Here is a 22,750-nt window from a genome sequence, read left to right as displayed (position 1 = left end):
GAAGGAAAAGTCTACTCCTTTAAATATGCTGATGTGTGGGCACAGATGGACTCTTGGAATTCAACAAAGCAGTGAAAAGAATTGGATTTTGCAGAAAGACAAAAAAGAAACTGACACCCACATGCCTAGCATAATGGTTGCTTTGTCTTTTTTATCAAAAACAAAACACATAAATAAAAACAATAAAGGATTCAAGAAAGTAAAATGCTTATTGAGGTAGTCTGTGGCACATTTGTCCTTGATCACTGGGCCTGAATGGTGCTTTCATCCAAGAGTCTACATAAGAGTTTGCGGTCTAGACAAGCTCAATGTACTTACTATACCATGTTCAAACTGAATCATGTACTATTTATTAGTATAATAATGTTAAGAGCAAGTGAAAATCTTAAAATTATTTGGGAGCAATGTCTAATACGCATTTAGATGCCTCTTCTAAACTGTGCTTGTGTGCAAAATAATTTGGTGACCTACTTCTAAAACTTAATCACATAAGGCAAACATTATTGCCTTGGCAGCAATTAATAATTCCACTCTTGTCCCCCTTGTGAGGAAGGATTCAGTGTTTTTAATGGCGCTTAACAGATGAGTGGTGATTCCAGCAGAGCACTTCCCTCCCCGTATGTCATGGCTGCAGTAACTCTGGGATTACAGTACAACAGAGTACAGGGGGGCGGAGGACACCAAAAGTGTGCAGCGGCAGGCTCTTACACAGACATGACTCCCGTCCCCCTGCGCCTCAGACACACTGGACTCATGAGAGGGATCTCACCGGAGAACTACTCACACTGAATGTGGACCTTTTACTCCTTGATCTGGATTTCTACATTCCTGCAAGTGCAGCAGATCCGAAATTTCTGCAGCTGCTGAAGTGCGGTAAAGGAAACTGTAGATCATTTTTTTATGGGGTTAAATAGTTGTCTGATAGTTATTACACTTATACAATATTTTCCATCTTTGTATAAGAGTGTGCATGCAAAAATATTTTTGGTTGACTTTATTACGATATGCTAAATATTTAATTACGAATATTAGTTGAGTGAAGTGATGCAAATTTAGTTTTAAGCTTAATTGAAAAAATATTCATCCGCCCTATCTGATAAAATGTATTGTTTGTTCAGTCTCTCCTTCTATTATTATTCCTAACTGGAATAAGTTAAGGCTCAACACTGTGTCTCTCTGTCTCCATGCAGGTGGGTTTCATTAATGGTTCAGAACAAACTCAAGCCCTCCTGTCTACCCGTGTAGCTGAAGCTCAATCCATCCCCGTGCGCGATGGGTGCGTGTGTCTGCAGCTCCTCATACCTGCGGAGGTGGCTGCTGCTGCTGCTGGAGGGACTGCTGTTGCTCTTGGCTGCTGCTGTGCTTCCGACGAGCGGCGACTGCCCTCAATCCTGCGCCTGCTACGTCCCCACGGAGGTGCACTGCACTTTCAGATACCTGACCGCAATACCTGACCACATCCAGCCAGCTGTGGAAAGAATTAACCTCGGGTGAGCTTTCGTTTTCTCTCCAGGTTCTGGCAGATTTGGGAAGAGCAGAAGTTTAAACCACAGACTGTAGGAATAACATTTCAAAGAAACTACTGTTAGCTACCTTTAAGAGTTTAAACTAGCTAACTAAGCTAAACACCATCACTAGCAGTAGTAGTTCGTAAAAAATAAAAGTTAACATGTGGAAGTAATTTTCCATTAACGGCTAATTAGCTTGCTTACATTGAATTCCTGATTTGGGTAGGTCAACAAGCCCACCAGTACCCATTTTAACCAGCTAACCTAGACATTTTTTAGCTATAACACAAATTTTAAATGTGGAACTAAGTGAGCCTCCCTGCTCAGCTTCCCGTTGCTAGGTAACATTAACAGTCAAAGTCCCACCTTGTTAGCAACCTGTTAGCTTCTATGCTATTTGAAACGAGATAGTAGGGTAATCACACGTGCTACCAATTTCACTAATTAAGGTTTGCTTAGCAGAGTCAGGGTGCTGCTGTTGTGCTTGTTCGCTCAGCAGAAAGGCTCTGCTACATAACAGGTCTTTAATTAGTATCATTGATAACACCTGTGTTTAACCTACTATTTCAGATCAATATGGCTGCTATGAAAAAGATCTTTGGTCCTGAGTCGGGTGTCCAGTTTTGTGTGTCTTCATGCTAAGTGTGAATCTGCATGCAGACAATTTATCAGTGGTAACTTAAGGTGACCAGATTTCTGAAATGAAAACCAGTAGCCTGACGTTGTGAACTGTGTGAGAAAATCATAGTTTACAGTGCCGTGGTCTTCTTCTCCTTCTCCAATCGTAAATAACAAATACTACGCTATTAAATAATACACTTTGGTCCAGCAGATTTCCATTGCATGCATATTTTTTTGTGTTTTATCTCATGATCATTATTTGGAATAATAAATTGTCACATTTCCTCCTCTATCTCCATCAATCTTCCTCCAATTCAATCTTATTTAACACACAGGTACATTTTCAGGAACGGTCCCCATTTTTGGTGACCTGTCCCCAGAAAGTGGTGACATCTCGTCACCCTAATGTAACTAATCACATTTACTCAGGTGCTGTACTTAAATTACAGGGACTTTTACTTTACACAAGTATGTCCATTAAATGCAACTTTATAGGCCTACTTCCACTACATTTCAGAGACAAATATTGTACTTTTTAATTTTCTACATTTGTCTGACAGCTTTAGTTACTAGTTAGTGTTCAGGACCCAATTTCCTATGCCCTCCCTGTCCAGTGAAAAACACGTGTCTCCAAATTTGCTGATTTTGAATGTTTTTGATAAACTGAAGGATGAAGTGTTCCTTTGGGGGCTGAGAATAATCTCCTACTTTTTAAGCTAAATAAACTCCTTTAAAAACCTCTTGGATTAGCTGGAAAATGCGTTTGTCACAAAGCTGAAAATAAGTATGTTTTTCTGAGCTCATGAAAAGTTGACTTTTTAGAAATAAATGTGGTGCTCTTAGGACAGCAGCGGTACAAATATATTGAACAAATAGAATATGAAGCGTTAAGCGTTATAAAGCTTAAGCGTTGCTTAAGTAAATGATTTCAATCCTCATCTTATCATCTTATTAAATTACCTTAATGCACCTTACCACTAAGATGCGCAGCGAAGTCTCAGGGGTTTATTGAGTTAATGAGCCTGATGTGACCTCTTCTTAAGGTGAGGTCAGATCAGAATAGAACATCTGTCATTTTCACTGCAGATATTCTGACATGCCATGGCAGGATTAGCACAGTTGTAATTAATAACATTAAAAATAGCTGCATTCCATTTAGGAGTGTCAGCCTGCTATTAAGCATGCTGGTTCAGTGGCTCGCATGGTCTACGTGTTAGGGCGGGAAAACTTGGCCCTTTTTTATTTGTGTATTAACTGTCCTGACCTTGTACGATTCCCAGTTCACCCAAGTTTAACTTGAATGGAGGTCTGATCAGCAAGTTCAACTCAAAACACCTGTGTGGGAGTACAGGACCTCCACACCTCAAACTACATCCTCATGGCTGCTGGAAACAAAATCAGTTGTGTTGGAATTATTGGGACTGTGACAATTACCAATACACATTTTAGAGGAGAAAGAATCACTGACTGCTGATGACTGACTAATGAATTTTTGAGCTTGAATGAAAATAGACATTTTTTGTGTGGATTGTGCATCAATTTTACACCAATATGACTATATAAAAGTACTCAGAGGGCAGCTTTCTTAAACAAATAACTTTATTAAAGAATATTGAAGTTAAGTATTGTTAAACATGTTAAATAATTGCCAACCAATTGTAGAAATGAGCACTTAGAAAATAAAGAATAAATAAAAACAAAATCTCTAAATAAACATTGGTACTCTTCAGTATCAGTCAACTGCTGAATATTTCAGTACTGAGAAGAAACATGTATTTTCAATTTACACCTGCCAAGGAGCTCCTCTTGTCCATTTTCACCATTTGGTAAATCTAAATCACCTCAAGCATCGTTTTCCTACTTTATATATATTCTGTTGAAAAAAGTTTTCATATTGGTGCAGCTCAGTAAACATATACACCAATACTGATATATCTGTGTTCGTCCCATATCAGGCCCTTATTGGGCTGACATATTGGTCAGGCTCTTCTACATATACATGCACGATGAAGTAAGAGATCAATAAATAATTGACAGCGATTAAAAAAACAAATTGAGGTATTTTCATTTAAGAGACTCTGGACGGGTTTTAGTAATACTGGATATTGTCTGTCAAAGGGAGTGATGATTGAAATAATAATTGTTAGAATGAAGAACATTATGCCCAGCTTTGACCATCAGTATGTCAGTATCAAAGTCGATACACACCTGTAATTCCCCCACACAGGTGTTTTCACTTATTTGTCTGATTAGACTGCTTCTCATGACAGCATGATTGTGTTTAATTGACTTATCCTAAACTCTTCTCGCCTGTGACGGTCCAACAACTTGAACCCACTTATGTTTCTTATAAGAACATGCATTATGATGACATCATTTACCAGCATAGCCCTGTCATATTGAAAAAAACATGCATGGGTGTGCAGGGCCTTAAATGATTTTCAGTGTTCATTAACTTCCATAAAACCATATGTGGTACCTTTGAGCTAATAAGCTGAAGTCTCTTTTCTTTTCTCTGATTTTAGGTACAACAGTATAACTGTGTTGAGAGAAAATGATCTGTCAGGACTGGAGAACTTGGAGCTCTTGATGCTGCACAGCAACACTATCCACAGTATTGAAGACAGAGCCTTCCAAGACCTCAAGTCTTTACAGGTAAAATCATGTGTTTGTCATATGTGTTTTGAACAGATTACAGACTTGTCCTGTAATATTGGAGTACAATCCTACCTGCATCCTATGGTTAAGTTCAATACTTAAACATGATGACACACGTCAAAAAAAAATGTGTAACTTGAAATTTCAGCCCTATGGAAAAAGGATATGTTCTTATTGTTGATAATCTGTTTTTTACTGCCACTGATGTTTAATATTCAAATAAATGGATTTATACCAAATTGACAACATATCAGCAACAGCATAATGCAATCTAATGAAATCTGAGCTGCTTCAGCTCCTCTCTGGCATGGTCCTAACAAAATAAATAGCAAAATCTTTGCAAATGGAGCATCATTGCAGGGCTTTTGAAGTAGATGTTATTATATTTCACTGCTGTTATTTGTGTAAAGGATGCAGTCCAATAACTGATTACTTGCACCATTCCAGACTAAATAAATTCTTTTCACTCTCTCAAAAATGTTATTGTGTGGTAACATAAGAGTCGTAAAGGGATAGTTTGCATTATTCGATTATTTGATTATATGAGGTACTTATCCATAGTCAGTGTACTGGCTGCAGTAAATAGCAGTCTGCACACCCACAGTTTGGGGAAGCAGCAGGAGAGCTGGTGTAGGAAGCAAAGCAATAAACTGCCGTGGACAGTGTCTGCAGCAATATATGTTTTAGCCAACTAAAAAAAAAAATGCCCACCTAAAACAGTCAGTTAGTACACCATCTACTGAAGGTCAGTGGTTTTCAAACAGGGTTCTTGGGACCAACAGGGGTCCTTGAATAGGTTGAAGGGAGACCAAAGCAAAAGGATGAATAGAATCTTTTAATTTTTATCACAAGTTATGGAAGTTTTTGATTGATTGTGATTTATCATGATCCTAGTTTGATGATAAATCAACTATGAAGACTTGAAGCAATTCCTTAAAACTAAAAAATGCTCTCAAATTGGACATTGTCTAATGTGCATCTGTTGTGGGGGTTCTTGACATGAAAAAGTCTGGGAATCCCTGCTGTAGCTAATACTCCAAATATGGAGTCAAACTATCCCTTTAAGTTAACATTTCAAACATCAATATGACAACTTCTCAATCATGTCCCCACAGGTCCTGAAGATGTCCTTTAATAGAGTAAAGAAAATCAACAAAGAGACGTTCAAAGGCCTGGACAGTCTGCTGAGACTCCACATGGACCACAACCACATCGAGTTCATCAGCCCAGAGGCCTTCTTCGGCCTCACCAACCTGCAGTTGGTCCATCTGGAGGGTAACCACCTCCAGCAGCTCCACCCAGACACATTCATCACACTGAGGCACAGCCAGGTGTTCAAGGTGTCCTCGGTGAGAAACATCCACCTGTCAGACAACCTCCTCACCACTCTGCCAGCAGATATTTTCTCAGGCTGCAGCCAGTTAGAGAACCTGTTCCTCCACGGTAATCCGTGGACATGTGATTGCCGTATGAAGTGGTTCTCAGCGTGGGAGCAGAGGAACACAGGTGGGAAGTGTGTGTTTGTTTTGGAAGAGTCTGAAAGCATTTAGTGAGGTGTGAGCCTGGAACATGTTTACATGGGAAGAGAGCCTTTTCTCTTTTAATTAAGGACTTTCTTTTCTTTTTTTTTGAGTGACAGAGTTTGTATATTATTTTCCAAAAGGCTTGCAGGTCAATCAACAAATCAGGTCAACGAATTGAAAAACAGGTAAATCATATCAGAAAATAATAAAATCAGTTAAAAAATACTTCTTAACCTTCTCTTCATGACTTCATAACTCATCATTCAGTGATACTACAGCTGTACTAATATGACAAAGACAGGACAGGATGCAGTACAGTTACACACACTCCTTCCTCATGGGTTTTTCCTCAAAATCCCGTTCTATATCAGGATTTAAATTAAAAAATATGTTGCATAGTAATTAAAAAACTGTATGAAAAGCAGTTATTTATATCATGTTTCTAGCTGCGTTGAGTTCCTCCTTCCTGGCGTCAAGCATACCCTGTCCTGTTCCATTCACCCTAGCAGCTGAAAGCTGCATAGATAACATCTCTATTAAAAATGATTCCAATAATGAATAGACAGCATGTGCGATGGTTGCTACCTAATTGCCAACATCTTTTTAGCAACAGTTCATGCTGTTAACCACAGCTGTATTTGAGTATGGTTAAACTCCTGCCCTGAATCATCATTTTAACAGCATACATTCTGGAGAACAGTTGATTTGAGACACATGCTTTTGATGGATGTTTTGTTATTTGTTCCCAGAAGCTTTTAGCTGATGAACTTTCCCATGTGATATGTAAATTTGTCCCCATTTGGTTCTGATCACATAGGGTACAATTTATGATTTAGATTCTGTGATGTCAAGAGACATTCCTCCGAACTCTGTCTATAGATTATTCAGAACTATCTTTGTTCCAAACCTTTGTTATTGTTACTGTAGTCTGTGTATATTCTAACAAAGTGTTATAAATTACAAAGATATATCCTTTAATTAATCTTGATTTATTAATTAAACCTATCATTTTAATTACAGAAAAAAGGAGATAGGTACCAAATTATATGTTTCTACCAAAACCTTAAAACCTCATAAGCCAGTTTTACTCATAATGTCTCCTAAGTTATATTCACCTGATAAACCATTGAGGTGAGATTAAATATTGTCCTCCAGATTTTATTAAGCTATTATGAAATATTGGTGTGTTAGCATGCCAATTAGATGACCATACTTCAATCTACATTTTCTGATAGAAAGCCCCATAAACAGGATGGGGTTGCAAATGCTGAAAAATGTTGATAATTGTTTTCCACAGTCCAAGGTGATGTCCTCAAATGTCATGTTACGTCAAAAACACAAAGATATTCTATTTACTGTCATAATGGGACTAAAGAAACCAGAAAATATTCACATCAAGACAAAAATGACTCAAAATGATTAACTGATTTTCAAAATAGTTGTCATTTCATTCCTCTAAACAGGATGTCATTTAATGACACTTGGGCCAGGACCAAGGATTATTTCTTAATCTAACAACTAGTCTTGCATAAATGCAGAAAAAAACTTGATTTAAACCTTTGTGAGGTCACATGTGCTCAAAGCTTTAATAAGACACATCTGTAAAGTTAATAACTGCTTTAATACTTTAATAAGTTTTTCTGCTCAGACTTTTAAAGTGGTGTGTTTTTTTTCTCCTACAAACTAAAGGCATATCCAAGAGAAACATATAAATCTGCAGAGGCATCACTGGAGGCACAGATCATATCTACTTCTGAGGCCTACAGAAAACATTAAATACACAGAAGAACAAGAGTTATATTTAATTCATAACCTGGCTGATGTAAAACTCAACTCATAAATTACAGTTCTGTTCGGTAATGCAACTCTTTTCTGGTTCACAAGTTTTACTGATCAGTTTTGGTTTGGCTGGCCCATAATGTGGAAACTGTAAATGTTCTTTTCTTACATGCAGCTAACTGAACGCCACACCATTTGGTTTAAATGTTTCCAGGTGTGCTGAAATGCAAGCGAGACCGGAGAGGCCAGCTGTGTCCAGTTTGTGAAAGTCCTGCCCCTTTTCACAACAGACCTCTATCCCTTCTCCCCAGTGATGCCTTCACTTGTGCCAAACCCTGGATCCAACCCCATCTGAAGCAGAAAAACATCAACGTGGATGAGGGCGACTTTACTCCAGTTTCCCCCAAGGACTTTATCGCCCCATTAGGCTCCATACAAATGAACCTGACCAACCAGTTTCATAATGATGCCAGTCTGTCTTGCACTGTCCAGAGACCCTCTGCTTTCGAGAACCTGACTCAAACCTTGGAGGAGGAGGAGGGAAACAATGTCACCCTACTTACTACTGGCATTACTACATATTTGGTGTGTAACGTTGACTATGAACACATACAGCAGCTGTGGCAGATCCTTGCTGCCTACAGTGACTCTCCCATGAGACTGGAGAGAGGCTTAATGCTAGCCAGAAGTCCAGAAATGGTGTACAGGTATAGTCAGGTGAAAATAGAGGAGGGAGAGGAAGGAATTCACACAAACATTGAGGCTGAGATTAAAGCATCTCCTGCATGGCTGATGCAGGGAGAGGTGAGCTTCCAGCTTGACCGCACTACTACCACATTCTCTACTTTGCACATTAAGTACGAGTCGGTGGTCAACATGCATGTGGAAAACAAGTCGCCAAAGAGAGACCGCTATTCCTGGACCATGATCAAGCGAGATAATCAAACCAAGACTGAACATGCTGTCATTGTAGGTGAGAGTCAGAGAGTAATTCTTAATAAACTGATATGACCTTCACTTCAGTCTACATCGACCTACAATTAAACTCTTAAAGGGATAGTTTTGATTATTTGAAGTGAGGTTGAAAGAGCTGCTGTTGATATTCAGTGTATTAACTAATGTTGATGTCTGTCAGCATGCACACAGTTTGGAGAAGCAGAGAGGAGTACGAGCACAGAAGCTAAGCAATGAAATGCTTGTGACAGGGTCAGCAACATAAACTGATACTGATCTTTTTAGATGAACCTTTTTTAAGAAGTGAAAAAATGTTTTGTTGCTGACCCTTTCCACATCAGTACATTATTTAGCTTCCTTGCTGGTACTCCTCTCTGCCTCTCCTAACTGGGCACATGCCGACCACCATCTACTGTAGGTAACAGGCTGACTATCAATAAGTACCTCATACAACCCCACTTCAGATAATCCAAACTATCCATATAACTGGTGCATGATAACAATCTACTAGCAATAGTCACTGTAATAAAATATTTGTTTTATTTTTAACACAGGTGGTGTGGTACAGTTGAACTGTCAAATCCAGGGCGAGCCAAAACCTTTGCTGGAGTGGATTTTACCAGATGGGAGTAAAGTCAGAGCTCCGTACTCCAGTGAGGACAGGAGGATCATCATCACCGCTGAAGGGAAGCTCACTCTACGGGGTGCAGACGCCTCTGACACAGGCGTCTACCGATGCATCACCACAAACTATCTGGATGCAGACATCCTCATGTTTCGGGTGACGGTTCTGTCCCCTGATGTCGAAGAAGTTGAGGTCAACGGTGTCCAACTCTCAAGGTCACTTGGTGAAAATCTGGTTTTTGACTGTAGCTCCACTGGGAGTCCCGAGGCTTCGGTCCAGTGGATACTCCCGGATCACTCGGTGCTGGACAAGTCTCATGGGAACAGAAAGGTGTATGAGAATGGAACCCTACAGATTCAGGGTCTCACAGCAAGGGACAGGGGATTTTATAGATGTTTGGTTGCTAATCACCTTGGAGTTGACCTGCTTGTGTCTCAAGTGACATTAACTGAAGAAAAGCCTGAGACTGTAACAGTTCTGGACAGTGAGGGTTCAGGAATGGAAACGGAGAACCAGGTTACCCCTAGCTTGGCTGGAAACACCCTTAATGAACTCCCGTCCTCCAGTCCTTATGACAGAACTAGCCAGGAATCCAGGACCATCACCTTGGATCGACCTTACCCCAGACTCAGGCAGAGTAGTAGAGGTGGTAGAGGAGGTGCTCGGGGTAGACTAGGACAGAGAAGGAGGGGGCCAGTCAGCAACAGACGCATGTGGAGCAGTAGAGTCTTTGATAAAACTTCCAGGAGAGTGGACCCACAGAAATTTGCTGAATTTATGAAAAAGGCTCAATATGGATCAAGAGTAAAGACTGCCACAGAGAAAAAGTATGTAGACTCAAACACTGGTCTTTCTGGTGATGGTGAACTGGGCTCTGGGGAGGATCAAAATGAAGATCACCTCATTATTGTGCCAACGATAGTCAAACCAGCTACAGAAAATCCGCGGAAAGGCAGAATATTTGGGCAAAAGAACAGACATCGTAGTAATGTAGCAACAGCAGAGGCTGATCAAACTGTTGGCATGGAAACAGTCAGCAATCACATTGATTTAGGTCAAGAGGCAGAAAATAAAAACACAGTAACAACAGAGTCATATATGCAGTCAGATTCTACACCAATCACATTCACAAACAATCCAAGAGAAAGGAGTGAAAGTCAAAGTGATGCAGTTACACCTTATATGCATAACACCCAGGAAAGAAGCACCAAGCCAGTCACTCTCCAACTGACTGTGACAGACTCGTCACAAGAAACTCAGCTCCATTTCTCTGAAAAACAACCTGTAGAGCCAGAGACGTCCACTTGGTCGGCGCTCTCATTTACCACAGACCCTAATGTCACTCCAATGAAGGATGGTCCAGGTCCGGTGGAGCTCGTAGTTCACACATCAACAGACCCAGAAAGCCAGACAACATTCACGGCCGTCACCACCACAGAGAGGCAGGAAGATGAGATTACCTTCCACACCACCCAAACAATAAAATCACCACGTCTGCCTGCAGGATCCACCATCATCTCCCGGCAGCAGATCCATATCATCCCGAGCAAGAACGGCAGAGGAGGGGGACGCAGGAGGACCTTCCAAGGCCGCAGGAGGATCATTAAACCCAGCAGGATCACTGACATACAGTCCTTCATCAATAAACTCAAACAGCCCTCAGTGAAGAGCGAAGGGACCGCCACAGTGCCGTATAAAATTGAACTGACCACAGGTAATCAACCTTGTTTTGTAAGCAAACAGAGCCGCTGTGAAGTTGTTACGTCATTGTTCAGTAAGGGTGTAACAGTCCTTGTATTCATCCTGAACCATTACAGTACAGGATACTCTGATCGGTATGTGACTTCCTCAGTTTGGTACCAAAACTGTCAACATCATCTATATGTCTACTAGGATGATACACTTGATACTTGGGTGCCAATTTGATATGTATTGCAATTCTTAAAATGCGATTTGGTGATACTATTTAGTGCAATGATTTTATCGCTACATCAAATGAAAAAGTCAAATCATACTCTCCTAGAGACAGTGTAGAATTTGAGCTGGGCAGTGTGGGGTGTTGAAGCCAAGTTGTGTGAGGAAAGCTGTCCCTTAAAGTATGAACACACATGTTGTTTTATGTTTAGTATGTGAAGTAGAATAGATCACTTTGTTAAGATAATATATTTTTAGTCCCTTGTCTCAGTTTTCGTTAGGACAAGGGACATTAACCCTGGACATACAGGATGCTGTGGCAAAGTAATACAAACCCAAGGAGCATACAAATTTACAGTGAAGCAAAGCAGGGGAACATAGCCTCCACCCACCAACAGACAGCTGCTGAGCCCTGGGGAGATTTGGAGGAGAGAGACGGGGCAGAGCCAGAGCTTCTGAGTGAATAAAAACATAACCACATCAGATTCTGCTCTGATCCAACGTACTTTACTTCATAAATGCACACAGACATACAGATAGGAGAGGGGAAATAAGAGAGAGAGACTGGAGGAAAACAGAAGAAAGAACCAGAGTCTGTTGAGTGCACAGTTCAGTCAGTCTGGACTGAACACAAACACACACCCGTGGGCAAAAAGTCACTTCAGTTGCTGTGTGAACACACCTGTATTAACCCACAAAAAGTGCTGAAACTTGGGAAATACTGAACAATTTTTAATTTAAAAAAAGTCAAAAAAGTACCTGAAACTCTAATATTAGATGTAGCATGCTAGTTTGCTTAAGGGCCAGTCATGCTCATGTAGTGTTGTTGGTCTAGTCAGTTAAAGTGAAAATGAATAAAGATTAATGTCAAACTGTGTGCCAGCTTTGTTCAACTAAAGTTGGCTTTCCCTGCTGTACTGACAATGTACCAAAACATGCCCCCAAAACCAAGGTACATACTGAAACATAAAATTTGTGTACTACTACACCCCTATGGTTTAATGTGTGCTGCTTTAGTTTATATTTTCTGTGTTTCCTTTCTTTTCAGACTGTGACTGTGATGAAGACAAAAAGAAGACAGCAGCCACTGATCTGCAGGTGGTCAAACCAACAGCTTCCTCCAGTTCATCATTACACAGAACAGAGAGACCTGCTGCCACTACGCAAAAACCTGCAGCTCCAACCACAAATTATTATGTCAATTCAAATGCCCCTGTCGCCAAGACAGAGTCAAGACCAGACATTTCCAGTGGCTACATCACCTCTGCTGATGCTCCTGAGTTTGACCCAACAGTTGATCCAGTCATGACCACCACAGCCGCCACTACTAGAACTGCCTCTAAGGTTATCCGTGGAAGAATCCCGTGGAACAGGCTGTTTGGAAGCAGAGAGAGAGAAAAGATACTGGGCAGGCTGAGGAGGCCCTTCGTCACCCCAAAAACTACTACTACCACTACACCCGAAACTACAACAGCGATTTTAACCACAACCCCTGCTGCTACGCCTCCCACCACAGCAAACTCACTGGCTGAACCTGAGACTCTACCCCCATCCAGACACACAGGTAACAAAGATGGCTCTTCAGATGATGACTATGGAGATTTTCCCTCTGCAGATTTCGACTTCACAACTTCAGGACCCAACGTTCACCATCTAACTACAACCAGTTCATCATATTACTCCAGGTCCTCTACCACTGCTGAAACACCTCCAGAATCACAGACTCTACCTTCCCCACCTACTGTCAAACCACCTTCAGTTGAAAATCCTGATGAAGCTGCGTCATCTGGGTCTGGAGGAGTACCTGATAATTGGGTTGTAGTCAGACAAAGGCCTGGAGGGACAAGAGGACGCCAAGGGCGGAGAAGGAGGCCATTTAGGGGAAGGCGACCCTTCAGGAGACCTGCAATCACTAAATTACATCCTACCAGCACCACTGAGGCTTTAACCACAGAGATAACAGCTATAGAAACAACAACACTGGAGATGACAACACCACCATCACGTACTGTTTCTCTCTACAAACCCCTGTACACACCGTTCAGGAATGAGGGCAGAAACATAGTAGCTGTTTCAACTGAACAAACATCAAAGGAGGAAACTAACTTATATGAGAACATTGACTCAATCGAGACGTCTTCCATCCCATCAACCACATTCACCCCCACCACCACATTCATGCCAACTACCATGAAAAGGCCTTACACAACAGCTGCTACGAGAGTCCACAGCAACATCAGACCGCCATCGCAGAGGAACAATGGTTACGTCACTCGTAGGCCACCAATGAGGAGAGTCAGACCCACCGTGCAGAGCAGTGGTGCCAGAGACAGAGACAGTGTGCATAAAGGTCTTACCTTCGACACAATGACCATCCTGACAGCTGAGCAAGGACACATCAACACCCCAGCCCCATACAACAACATAGGCACGACCATTATTGCCGACTTTGAACCCACTACAAAGGTGATGACAAACAAACCGAAGATAGTTGGCGGCAACGCAGCAAGTTTCACCGTGTTGTCCAACTCAGATGCTTTCCTGCCATGTGAGGCTGCTGGAAACCCTCTCCCAACCATAACCTGGAAACGTTTCTCCTCAAGCACAGGTACAAAAACTATTATGTTTATTATATCATTATGAAGGTAATGTTGATTGTGCAGTGTAATGACTACAGAATAAACAATCCACATTTGAACTAGTTCCCCAAACTGTTATTATTATCTTATTTTATTATGGTGTTTATTAGGCTGTTTTTTTTTGTTTTAGTTTTTTTTTTTCATTTTATTTAATTATGTGGCTCAAGAGCATCATCACTTGGTATGGAGCGCAAGCAGAACATACAATAATAACAAATGATAGCACAGGGCATGGCTAAAGTACAATAAATATTACTTTAAAAACTGGAGGAAATCCTTAAAACATCACCTAGTTTACAAATAACTTTTCTCATTGTAATAACAAAATTAATTTAAATAACATAGTTAACGCATTAACAACTAGACAGCAAATAGAAAACAAAAGAAAACACACATTTTTGACAGAAGTCATACCAATATGAAACAGTTGTGTAAACGGAGATGCTACCAATGATACTGATTACAGTCCCATTCCATTTAGTGTAGTAGAGCCTTACAGTGAGCCAGCATGCACAGTAGCAGCACTCTGACCCTGTTTGACCTGAATGGAACAGAATCTTAATTAGTCTCATTGGTAACAAAAAATGGCTGCTGTGAAAAAAAGTCTACGCTTAAGGAAGTTTTAAGAAGTTACATGACAGTTGGTGTTTTCACAGTTGCTTTGAATCTTTTTTTTATGTGAGTAATGTATATTGTTTTTATGTTTTTTAATGTTTCTTAGAAGAACCTTTCTTTCTCCTTCAGGAAACACCTTTACCATTAAGGGGAGAATGGGCAAGTTTGAGGTGTTGAGTAATGGGACGCTGTCGATCCAGAATGCCAACATTAAGGACCGGGGCCAGTACCTCTGCTTAGCAGAGAATGATCATGGATCAGATAAACTTCTTGTCACCCTCTCTGTGGTGGCCTACCCTTCACGCATCCTGGAGCCAAAGATGCGTGAGATAAAGTCTTATGCAGGAAATGCTGTGGAGATGAAATGTAAAGCGGAGGGTCGGCCCACGCCCATGATATCCTGGATCCTGGCTAACAGAACCCAGGTCAGGGGTCAGAACGCAGAGAAGGGACGGGTATCAGTGTCTGCTGAGGGGACTCTGGTCATCGAGCAGGTGTCTGTTTATGACAGAGGTCATTACAAATGCATCGCCAGCAATCCAGCTGGAGCTGACACTGCTACGGTCCGACTGCAGGTGGTCGCAGCTCCACCAGGCATCATGGAGGAGAAACGGCAGCAGGTGAAAGCAGGTGGAAGCCAAAACCTGTGGTTACCCTGCACCGGCCAAGGCAGCCCTCAGCCTACTATTCACTGGGTCCTCCCCGATGGCTTAATGGTACGATCCAACAGAGCTGCCAGTAACAGGAGGATATCAGTGTTTGAGAATGGAACGCTCCACATTGAGGATATGACTGTAGCAGACAGTGGGAAATATGAATGTATCGCTACCAGCTCTACTGGCTCAGAGAGAAGGGTGGTGACTCTGACAGTAGAGAACCAAGAGTCTGCACCTCAGATAGTTGAGATGTCCCAGCGCATGACAGAGCTGTTCTTTGGGGACCAGCTGAGACTGAATTGTGAAGCTACAGGAGACCCTAAGCCAAGGATCATCTGGAGGCTGCCCTCTAAAGCTGTGGTGGACCAGTGGCACAGGTAAACATGTCTTCATCAGTTGCAGAGATACACAGAAGAATAGATGATCGCACTTACAGCAAACTTATCAATAAAACCTAAGACAGATACAGCTAACATTTTTTACAAAATAGACAAAAACATCTCTGAAAAGCTTGAAGGCCGTACAAAACTTTTGCTTTCATGCTTCACGTCAGGATTTAGTAATGTGTCTCAGTTCATACACTGAGCATCTAAAGTCCATGGATTTGCAAATATAACTTGAACTGGAAACAGGCACACTTGGACAACAGCTGAGCTCTTCTGCACAGCTTGAGAACAAGAGAACATCTTAAGAAATCATTGCAAAGAAAGATTTCTGTTTTACTTTAACATGTTGTTCAGAGGTCCATATTTCTAAATTTTTGGTTTCCTGCACTGACTGTTTGGTTTATCCCCCTAAATCAGGGGTTTTCAAAGTCTCAGACTGTGGGCCTTTCCTCAGACAAAGCTTGGATAAAAGACCCCCCCTCCCCTTAGTTTTCTTGCTTAGTTTCATTAAATTCCTGGATGCCTATGGGATCATAATTATGTTACAAAGCATTATGCAACAATAGAGCCAAGTTAGCCTAATATTACTGTTTGACACAACCTCAGATTACACCAAATACACAAACGCATTTATCAGGTTCTGACACTTTGCACTGCACTCTGCATTTAGGCTGTTCTATATGATCTCCTTTTGAAAGCTAACGTAATAACTGATGTAATATTTTTTTCTCTTCCATTGACTGAGCCTACCTTAAATCTGTTTAGAGCCCCTGCAGGGAGGCCAGCCTCCTACTTTGAAAACCACTGATCTCATGTACAGAATGATCTAGACTGTTTTTTGATGTGATGATTACTCTTCCCATACATTTTGGAATTAGAGAATAAGATAGCTTTACCATATTGAGATAAAGCATCAAAATGAAAAAAATACACAATGATTAAAGCCTTGATTCAACAGACAACCCATTGTTGATCACACAAAACAGAAAAAAAAAAGGTAAATTCAGCGGCTTGCAAACCGCAAATATTTTGCCCTGACAAGACAAGCCATATTTACTCTGAAGCTTCACCAACTTGCTACAAGCAGCTTCAGTAACGTCTCCATAAACCCTGCATATTCTCAGTTTTCTTCAAAAGACAAATATTTGCTAAAAAATAAAAATGGCAGAACAGTTTATGTTTTGATCACCAACCAGAGAAACAGGACAGCGCCTTAAGAATATTGGCTTTCTTACATTGTATGACAATTGTAAACAATTGGTGTGCCTTGCCTCTTTGCGTGCAACATAAGTACAAAACATCTGAAGAAAGACATAAAAAGCTTGTTATTTTGAAGAAACATAACAACGCAGTGCTAGTGTTTTTAATTCATTGCCTTGGCTCTGTTTAGTGGTCACTTCATTAAATCTTTAGCCTCTCCAACCTCCGTAGAGAATTTATGTGCATGTTTGTTTGATGTAAGCACATTGGAGTTAATGCAGCTTTTATTGTTAATTTTTAACTACTTTAGCATTTTTCTTTGCGACCACAATGGTCCCATGTTTTTTAAATGTTTTTTTTTATTTCCCTTTAATATAAAAATCCTTTACTGCTATTAAAGACATGACTGTAGTGTGTGAAAGCACAAGACACAGATTCTGTAGAGAATCTAATTTTACTAAATGTTTTCTTTCTCAAAGTAATTTACATACATGGTAAAAAATAGTCTCTTCCTGTTGGAGCGCACAGCAAAACCCATGCGATCAGGCCATTATTTACCTAGATAAGTTGGAGAAAACACACAAACAGATAGATACAACTATATGAACTCCTCTGAGGATATATTAGCATTAATTTTTTATTTGCATAGCACTTAAATAGCATAGCCTATGGATGGTAGTATCTGCATTCTTTACATACCACTTTAATAACAATACAGTAACTCATATGTAAAGAATGATTTACAGTGAGTAGGTCATTATTACAATATAAACCCTGATAGGGTGGTGCAGGATCCTGACGCAAACCACAGGGGTCTTGAATTACCCTGTAGGTTTTTTTTCTCCAATACTAATAATAACAAATCTTGCATATTGTAAGGTATGATCGTGTTGAAAAAGAGGGATAATATGTAAGCAATAATGTAAAGTGACTGTGCTGCTATTGTGAAAAAAATCCCCAACAGGGTGGTATAGGATTCCAATACAGACCAGATGGGTCTTGAATCACTTAAAAAAATGACCCGCTCACTTTACCCCACTTATTGCATGGCTACTCACTAAAAAAGACAAAAGAGTTAACAAATTATTAAAGTCCATGATCAGAACTGTGTCCAACACATTATTTATAGCAGCAGTCTGTTAATCATAATGGCATAAATCTGCTTTACAGAAATGACAGACCTTAGACTGCCATAATTGACCAATCAGAATCAAGTATTCAACAGGTCTGTGTAATAATATGTCAGTATTCTATGTGTCATTTGTCCTTTCCCCACACTACAGTTAATACTTTTAATATTTGATCAAGTTTTATTCAATTCTAAGTCTCTAATTTTCTGTCATGTTTTTCTCCAGGATGGGCAGCAGGATTCAGGTCCTGGATAACGGCACGCTTATTGTTCACACTGTGAGCGATAAAGATGCTGGAGACTATCTCTGTGTGGCACGAAGCAAAATTGGCGATGATCTCCAACTCATGAGGGTCAGTGTGACAATGAAGCCAGCCAAGATTGAGCCAAAGCTCTATGGAAAGAAACAGGTACCCTACGGCAAAGACTTAAAGGTCGACTGTAAAGCCTCAGGAGCACCAAAGCCAGAGATCTCCTGGGGTCTGCCGGACGGTACGGTGGTCAACAGCGCTCTTCAGTCTGACGCCAGCAGTGGAGGAGGAAGAGCACGTCGCTATACACTCTTTGATAATGGAACTCTCTATCTAAATCAGGTATACAATGGCATGTAATCTCCCTCCATGAAACATTAATTATTGTTAAACCTTTATTTTACCTCAAAGGACCATTGAGGAAGTATTCTCATTTACAGTGGTGTCAAGATGTGAATAAATGCATGCAAACAAACAGCTGACAATAAAAGATGAGAAAATAAATAAGATGATAATAAACCTGATATGGAGAAGGTAATTAAATAAATACAGTTAAAATTACAGTATGGATAAAAGCAGTTACAATCAATTAAAACAAGATCTAAGATAAGGACTTTGAGAAGCCATAGTGGTGGCACAGAGTCCAAGTTTAAGGCCCTTTAAGATTGGGGAAGGATATAAGACTATAAAACTGTATCATCTGTATAAAGATGAAATTTACAGGTTTGAGAACATAATGGGACCTAATAATGAACCTTGTGGAACACCTTAAGTTATGTTTATAACATCAGAATAAACATCACCCATTTTAACATAATGTGATCTATTTGAGAGGTAATTTTCAAACCACAGGCAACTGACAGGATCAAAACCAACACTAGAAAGTTTCCTTAAGAGTTACTGATGGTCAGCAGTATAGAATGCTTTAGACGACTCTATAAACAGAGCAGCACAAGACATTTTGCAACCCAGGACTAGTACAATGTCATTTAGTACAAGCATAGGCCTAAATCCTTAACAACCTTCCAAAATTTAATCTGGAACATGAAAAACCTTTTTCAAAATGATTTACATCACTGTGTCATGCTTCTCCAGGTTGGTATTTCAGAAGAAGGGGACTACACCTGCTACGCTGAGAACAAGGTGGGCAAGGATGAGATGCACGTACATATCAGCGTGGTGACTGCTGCCCCAAGGATACGTCCACCCAGCCAGACCTACGCCAGGGTGAAGCCAGGAGGGAACATCCGCTTCGACTGTGAAGCACTCGGGGAGCCCAAACCAAAGATCCTGTGGATGCTGCCCACCAACGATGTGATTGCAGCATCTAATGAGCGCTACTTAATGCACGTCAACGGCTCTCTGGATATCAGGGATGTGAAGGTTATCGATGCTGGAGAGTATGTTTGCATGGCTCGCAACCCTGCTGGTGAAAATAGAAAAGTCTACCAGCTTGATATAGATGGGAACCCACCAGTGATCAATGGCCACCAGCAGAATAGGACTGTTATCAAAGATGTTGCTGCTAAATTCTCCAGGAAATTCATTGACTGTAAGGCTGAAGGCGATCCCACTCCCAGTATCACCTGGATTATGCCTGATAATATCTTCCTGTCAGCGCCATACTTTGGCAGCAGGATTAACGTCCACCATAACGGGACTTTAGAGATCCGTAACGTGCGTCCCACCGATACAGCAGAGTTCATTTGCGTGGCAAGGAATGATGGAGGAGAAGCTGTAATGGTGGTGCAGTTGGAGGTGACCAGCATGCTCCGAAGGCCAATCTTCAAGAACCCCTTCAACGAACGTATCGTTTCTCGGATTGGGAAAACCACAGTTCTGAACTGCTCTGCTGATGGACACCCAATGCCAGAGATCATCTGGACTTTGCCAAACGGCACACAGTTTACTGGTGGACCCGACCGAGGCCCGCGACACCACCTAGGCAACGATGGGACTTTCATAATCTACAACTCTCAAAAAGAAGATGCGGGGAAGTATCGCTGTGGTGCAAGGAATTTCATGGGCTACATAGAGAAGCTGATCATTTTGGATATCGGGCAGAAGCCTTACATCCTGACAAGACCTCGAGGCATCATACGCAGCATGTCTGGAGAACCTCTGTTCCTTCACTGTTTATCTGATGGCAGTCCCAGACCCACCATCTATTGGACCATTCCTGGTGGACACACACTCACTCGGCCTCAAATCCTCGGGCGCTACAAACTACTACAGAATGGCACTCTGGTTATTCACGATACCACTCTACACGACCGAGGGAACTATGTCTGCAGGGCTCGTAACAATGCCGGCGAGGCTGTGCTCACTGTCCCTGTTGTGATCATCGCCTACCCTCCACGGATCACATCAGGTCTTCCTCCCAGTGTGAACGCAGTGACTGGCACACCTCTCCAGCTCAACTGTGTCGCTGTTGGGATCCCCAAGCCGGAGATTACCTGGGAGCTGCCAGATCACTCAGTTCTGTCAGCAGCAGAACAGGGCCGGCCAATGGGCAGCGAACTGCTCCACCCTCAGGGCACGCTTATCATTCAGAGGCCCACAGCCTCAGACTCTGGCACGTACAAGTGCCTCGCCAAGAACCACCTGGGCACAGACTCAAAGGCCACATATGTACGCGTTGTGTGAGAAAAAGACAACTGAGGCAGGACAGTGGAATATCCAAGTGTAAACATGAACAGTTTTTCCACATGTGGATTTGTGTGTATCACGGCGTGTGGAATATTATTAAAGAGGTGACAAATGCGGATTAAAGAAATAAACAGAGCACAAGAAGAGAAAGGAAACAGACATTTTAAAGGGAAAAATGTGCTTCATTAACTGAAAAACCCACCCTGAAGCTACAAAGTTGTTATTGTAACTTTGGAACTGGGGGTCTGGAAATTCATAGGTGGTTCTCATTTGGGGCGGTTCTCATGGGAGCCAAAGAGCCAGTGCAGAGTCAGACTAAAAGAAAAGTGATTTCTCTGACCGGGGATACTATTACAGCAGATACAGGAGAAAAAAATTGTGAAACAGATTGAGAGAAAGAAAAAAGGCTCCCAAGAGGGCTTTAATTCCCGTTATACATTAGCCAGAAGTTGTGTCTGTCATGACATGTTTCTTTGTCCTTTGACAACAACTGAAAAAGACATCAAGAGGAGATTTTAGTGAAAGGTCTTTCAAGAGGAATACATTGAAATTCACAGCAGAAGAAAATACGTTTATTCAAAAATATATATATATAGCTTGTTTTACACTGGATACATGTGTGCATGGATGGTACAGTGCTTTCATACAGAATTACATCAGATTTCTTTATTATACTTCTTATATTTTGATAACTTTTTAAAGCAGATTCCTCTATGTCTATTCAAGATGAAGTTCATTGGTCAAAAAATACAAAAACACTCTATCAGTCTATTGTGTTGTACACAAGAATTAACAGTAATGTTATACATTATGCTAATCTGTAATAATACAGTATGTATGTATGTTTGTAGTATCTACTTTATCAAAGTATGGGAGATGAAAACAAATTAAAAAGTAAAGATTCATGTCATTTTTAATGTTTTATTGTGCTACAGTATCTGATATACCAAAGTCTTTTAAAGGAGAAATGTAATATGTATATGAAATACAAAGGGCTACATTTAACAGTTATTTTGATTGAAGATTAATCTGCTGATTATTTTCATGATTATTGTTTAGTCTGTAAAAATACAAAAAATTGTGGAAAATGTTTGTCACAATTTCCCAGAACTCAAAGTAATATTTTCAGATTCCTTCTTTTGTCCAGTCAACAGTCCAACACCCAACAACTCTTCATTTACTGTCATAAATCACAAAAAAAAAAAGCCACAAATCCTCACATTTCAGAAGCTGGAACCAACAAATGTTTCTTGAGAAAAGTCTGGGATGATTAATCAGTGATCAAAATAGTGGTCTGACTAATCTTTGCAGTTCTAGAAATAAAGTATTTCACTGTTCAAGGTACAGAAAAATCTGCTGTTAGTAAGGCCAGTGTAATGCTGTTGTAACGGCGGTCATTAGGATTATCCAGTTGTTCTCCACCTTACAGGAGGAGTTTGTGGCTGTAGCTGCAGTAGAAATCTTCCAGACACACTCAGTTTTGACTGTCCAGCTGTGAAAATAGTTTTCTTCACCCAGCTCGTCAAAGAGCAGGACCACAGGGGAGCCTTTGCTTTCTGTTTGTGATTGTGTGCTGACTTTACTGCCCTCCTGCAAATTAAACTGTGGGGTCGTGGATGACGTTGAGACAGAAAAGGGGAACA

At 40.9% G+C, this 22,750-nt stretch overlaps 1 protein-coding gene across 1 annotated transcript; it reads left to right on the top strand.

The window, feature by feature from the left end:
- The first annotated feature begins 757 nt into the window (after positions 1-757).
- Positions 758-22,012, top strand: igsf10 (immunoglobulin superfamily, member 10). The gene is made up of 10 exons (XM_084717807.1): positions 758-873; positions 1,191-1,490; positions 4,655-4,784; positions 5,903-6,293; positions 8,304-9,062; positions 9,598-11,382; positions 12,631-14,190; positions 14,966-15,869; positions 18,434-18,800; positions 19,554-22,012. The coding sequence occupies exons 2-10, from the start codon at positions 1,273-1,275 to the stop codon at positions 21,102-21,104; spliced, it is 7,665 nt and encodes a 2,554-aa protein (XP_084573933.1). The 5' UTR covers positions 758-873; positions 1,191-1,272; the 3' UTR covers positions 21,105-22,012.
- The last annotated feature ends 738 nt before the right edge of the window (positions 22,013-22,750 follow it).

Source organism: Lutjanus erythropterus, chromosome 4, assembly GCF_056507025.1.
Source record: "Lutjanus erythropterus isolate fLutEry1 chromosome 4, fLutEry1.hap2, whole genome shotgun sequence".
Lineage (NCBI taxonomy): Eukaryota > Metazoa > Chordata > Actinopteri > Lutjaniformes > Lutjanidae > Lutjanus > Lutjanus erythropterus.
This window is presented reverse-complemented; position numbering and strand designations above follow the sequence as displayed.

Excerpts from the sequence above, each read along its gene's own strand:
- igsf10 (XM_084717807.1), top strand. The coding sequence starts at position 1,273 with ATGGGTGCGTGTGTCTGCAGCTCCTCATACCTGCGGAGGTGGCTGCTG. Across the intron at positions 1,491-4,654 it reads GTGGAAAGAATTAACCTCGG|GTACAACAGTATAACTGTGT; the intron begins GTGAGCTTTCGT and ends CTCTGATTTTAG. Across the intron at positions 6,294-8,303 it reads GTGGGAGCAGAGGAACACAG|GTGTGCTGAAATGCAAGCGA; the intron begins GTGGGAAGTGTG and ends AAATGTTTCCAG.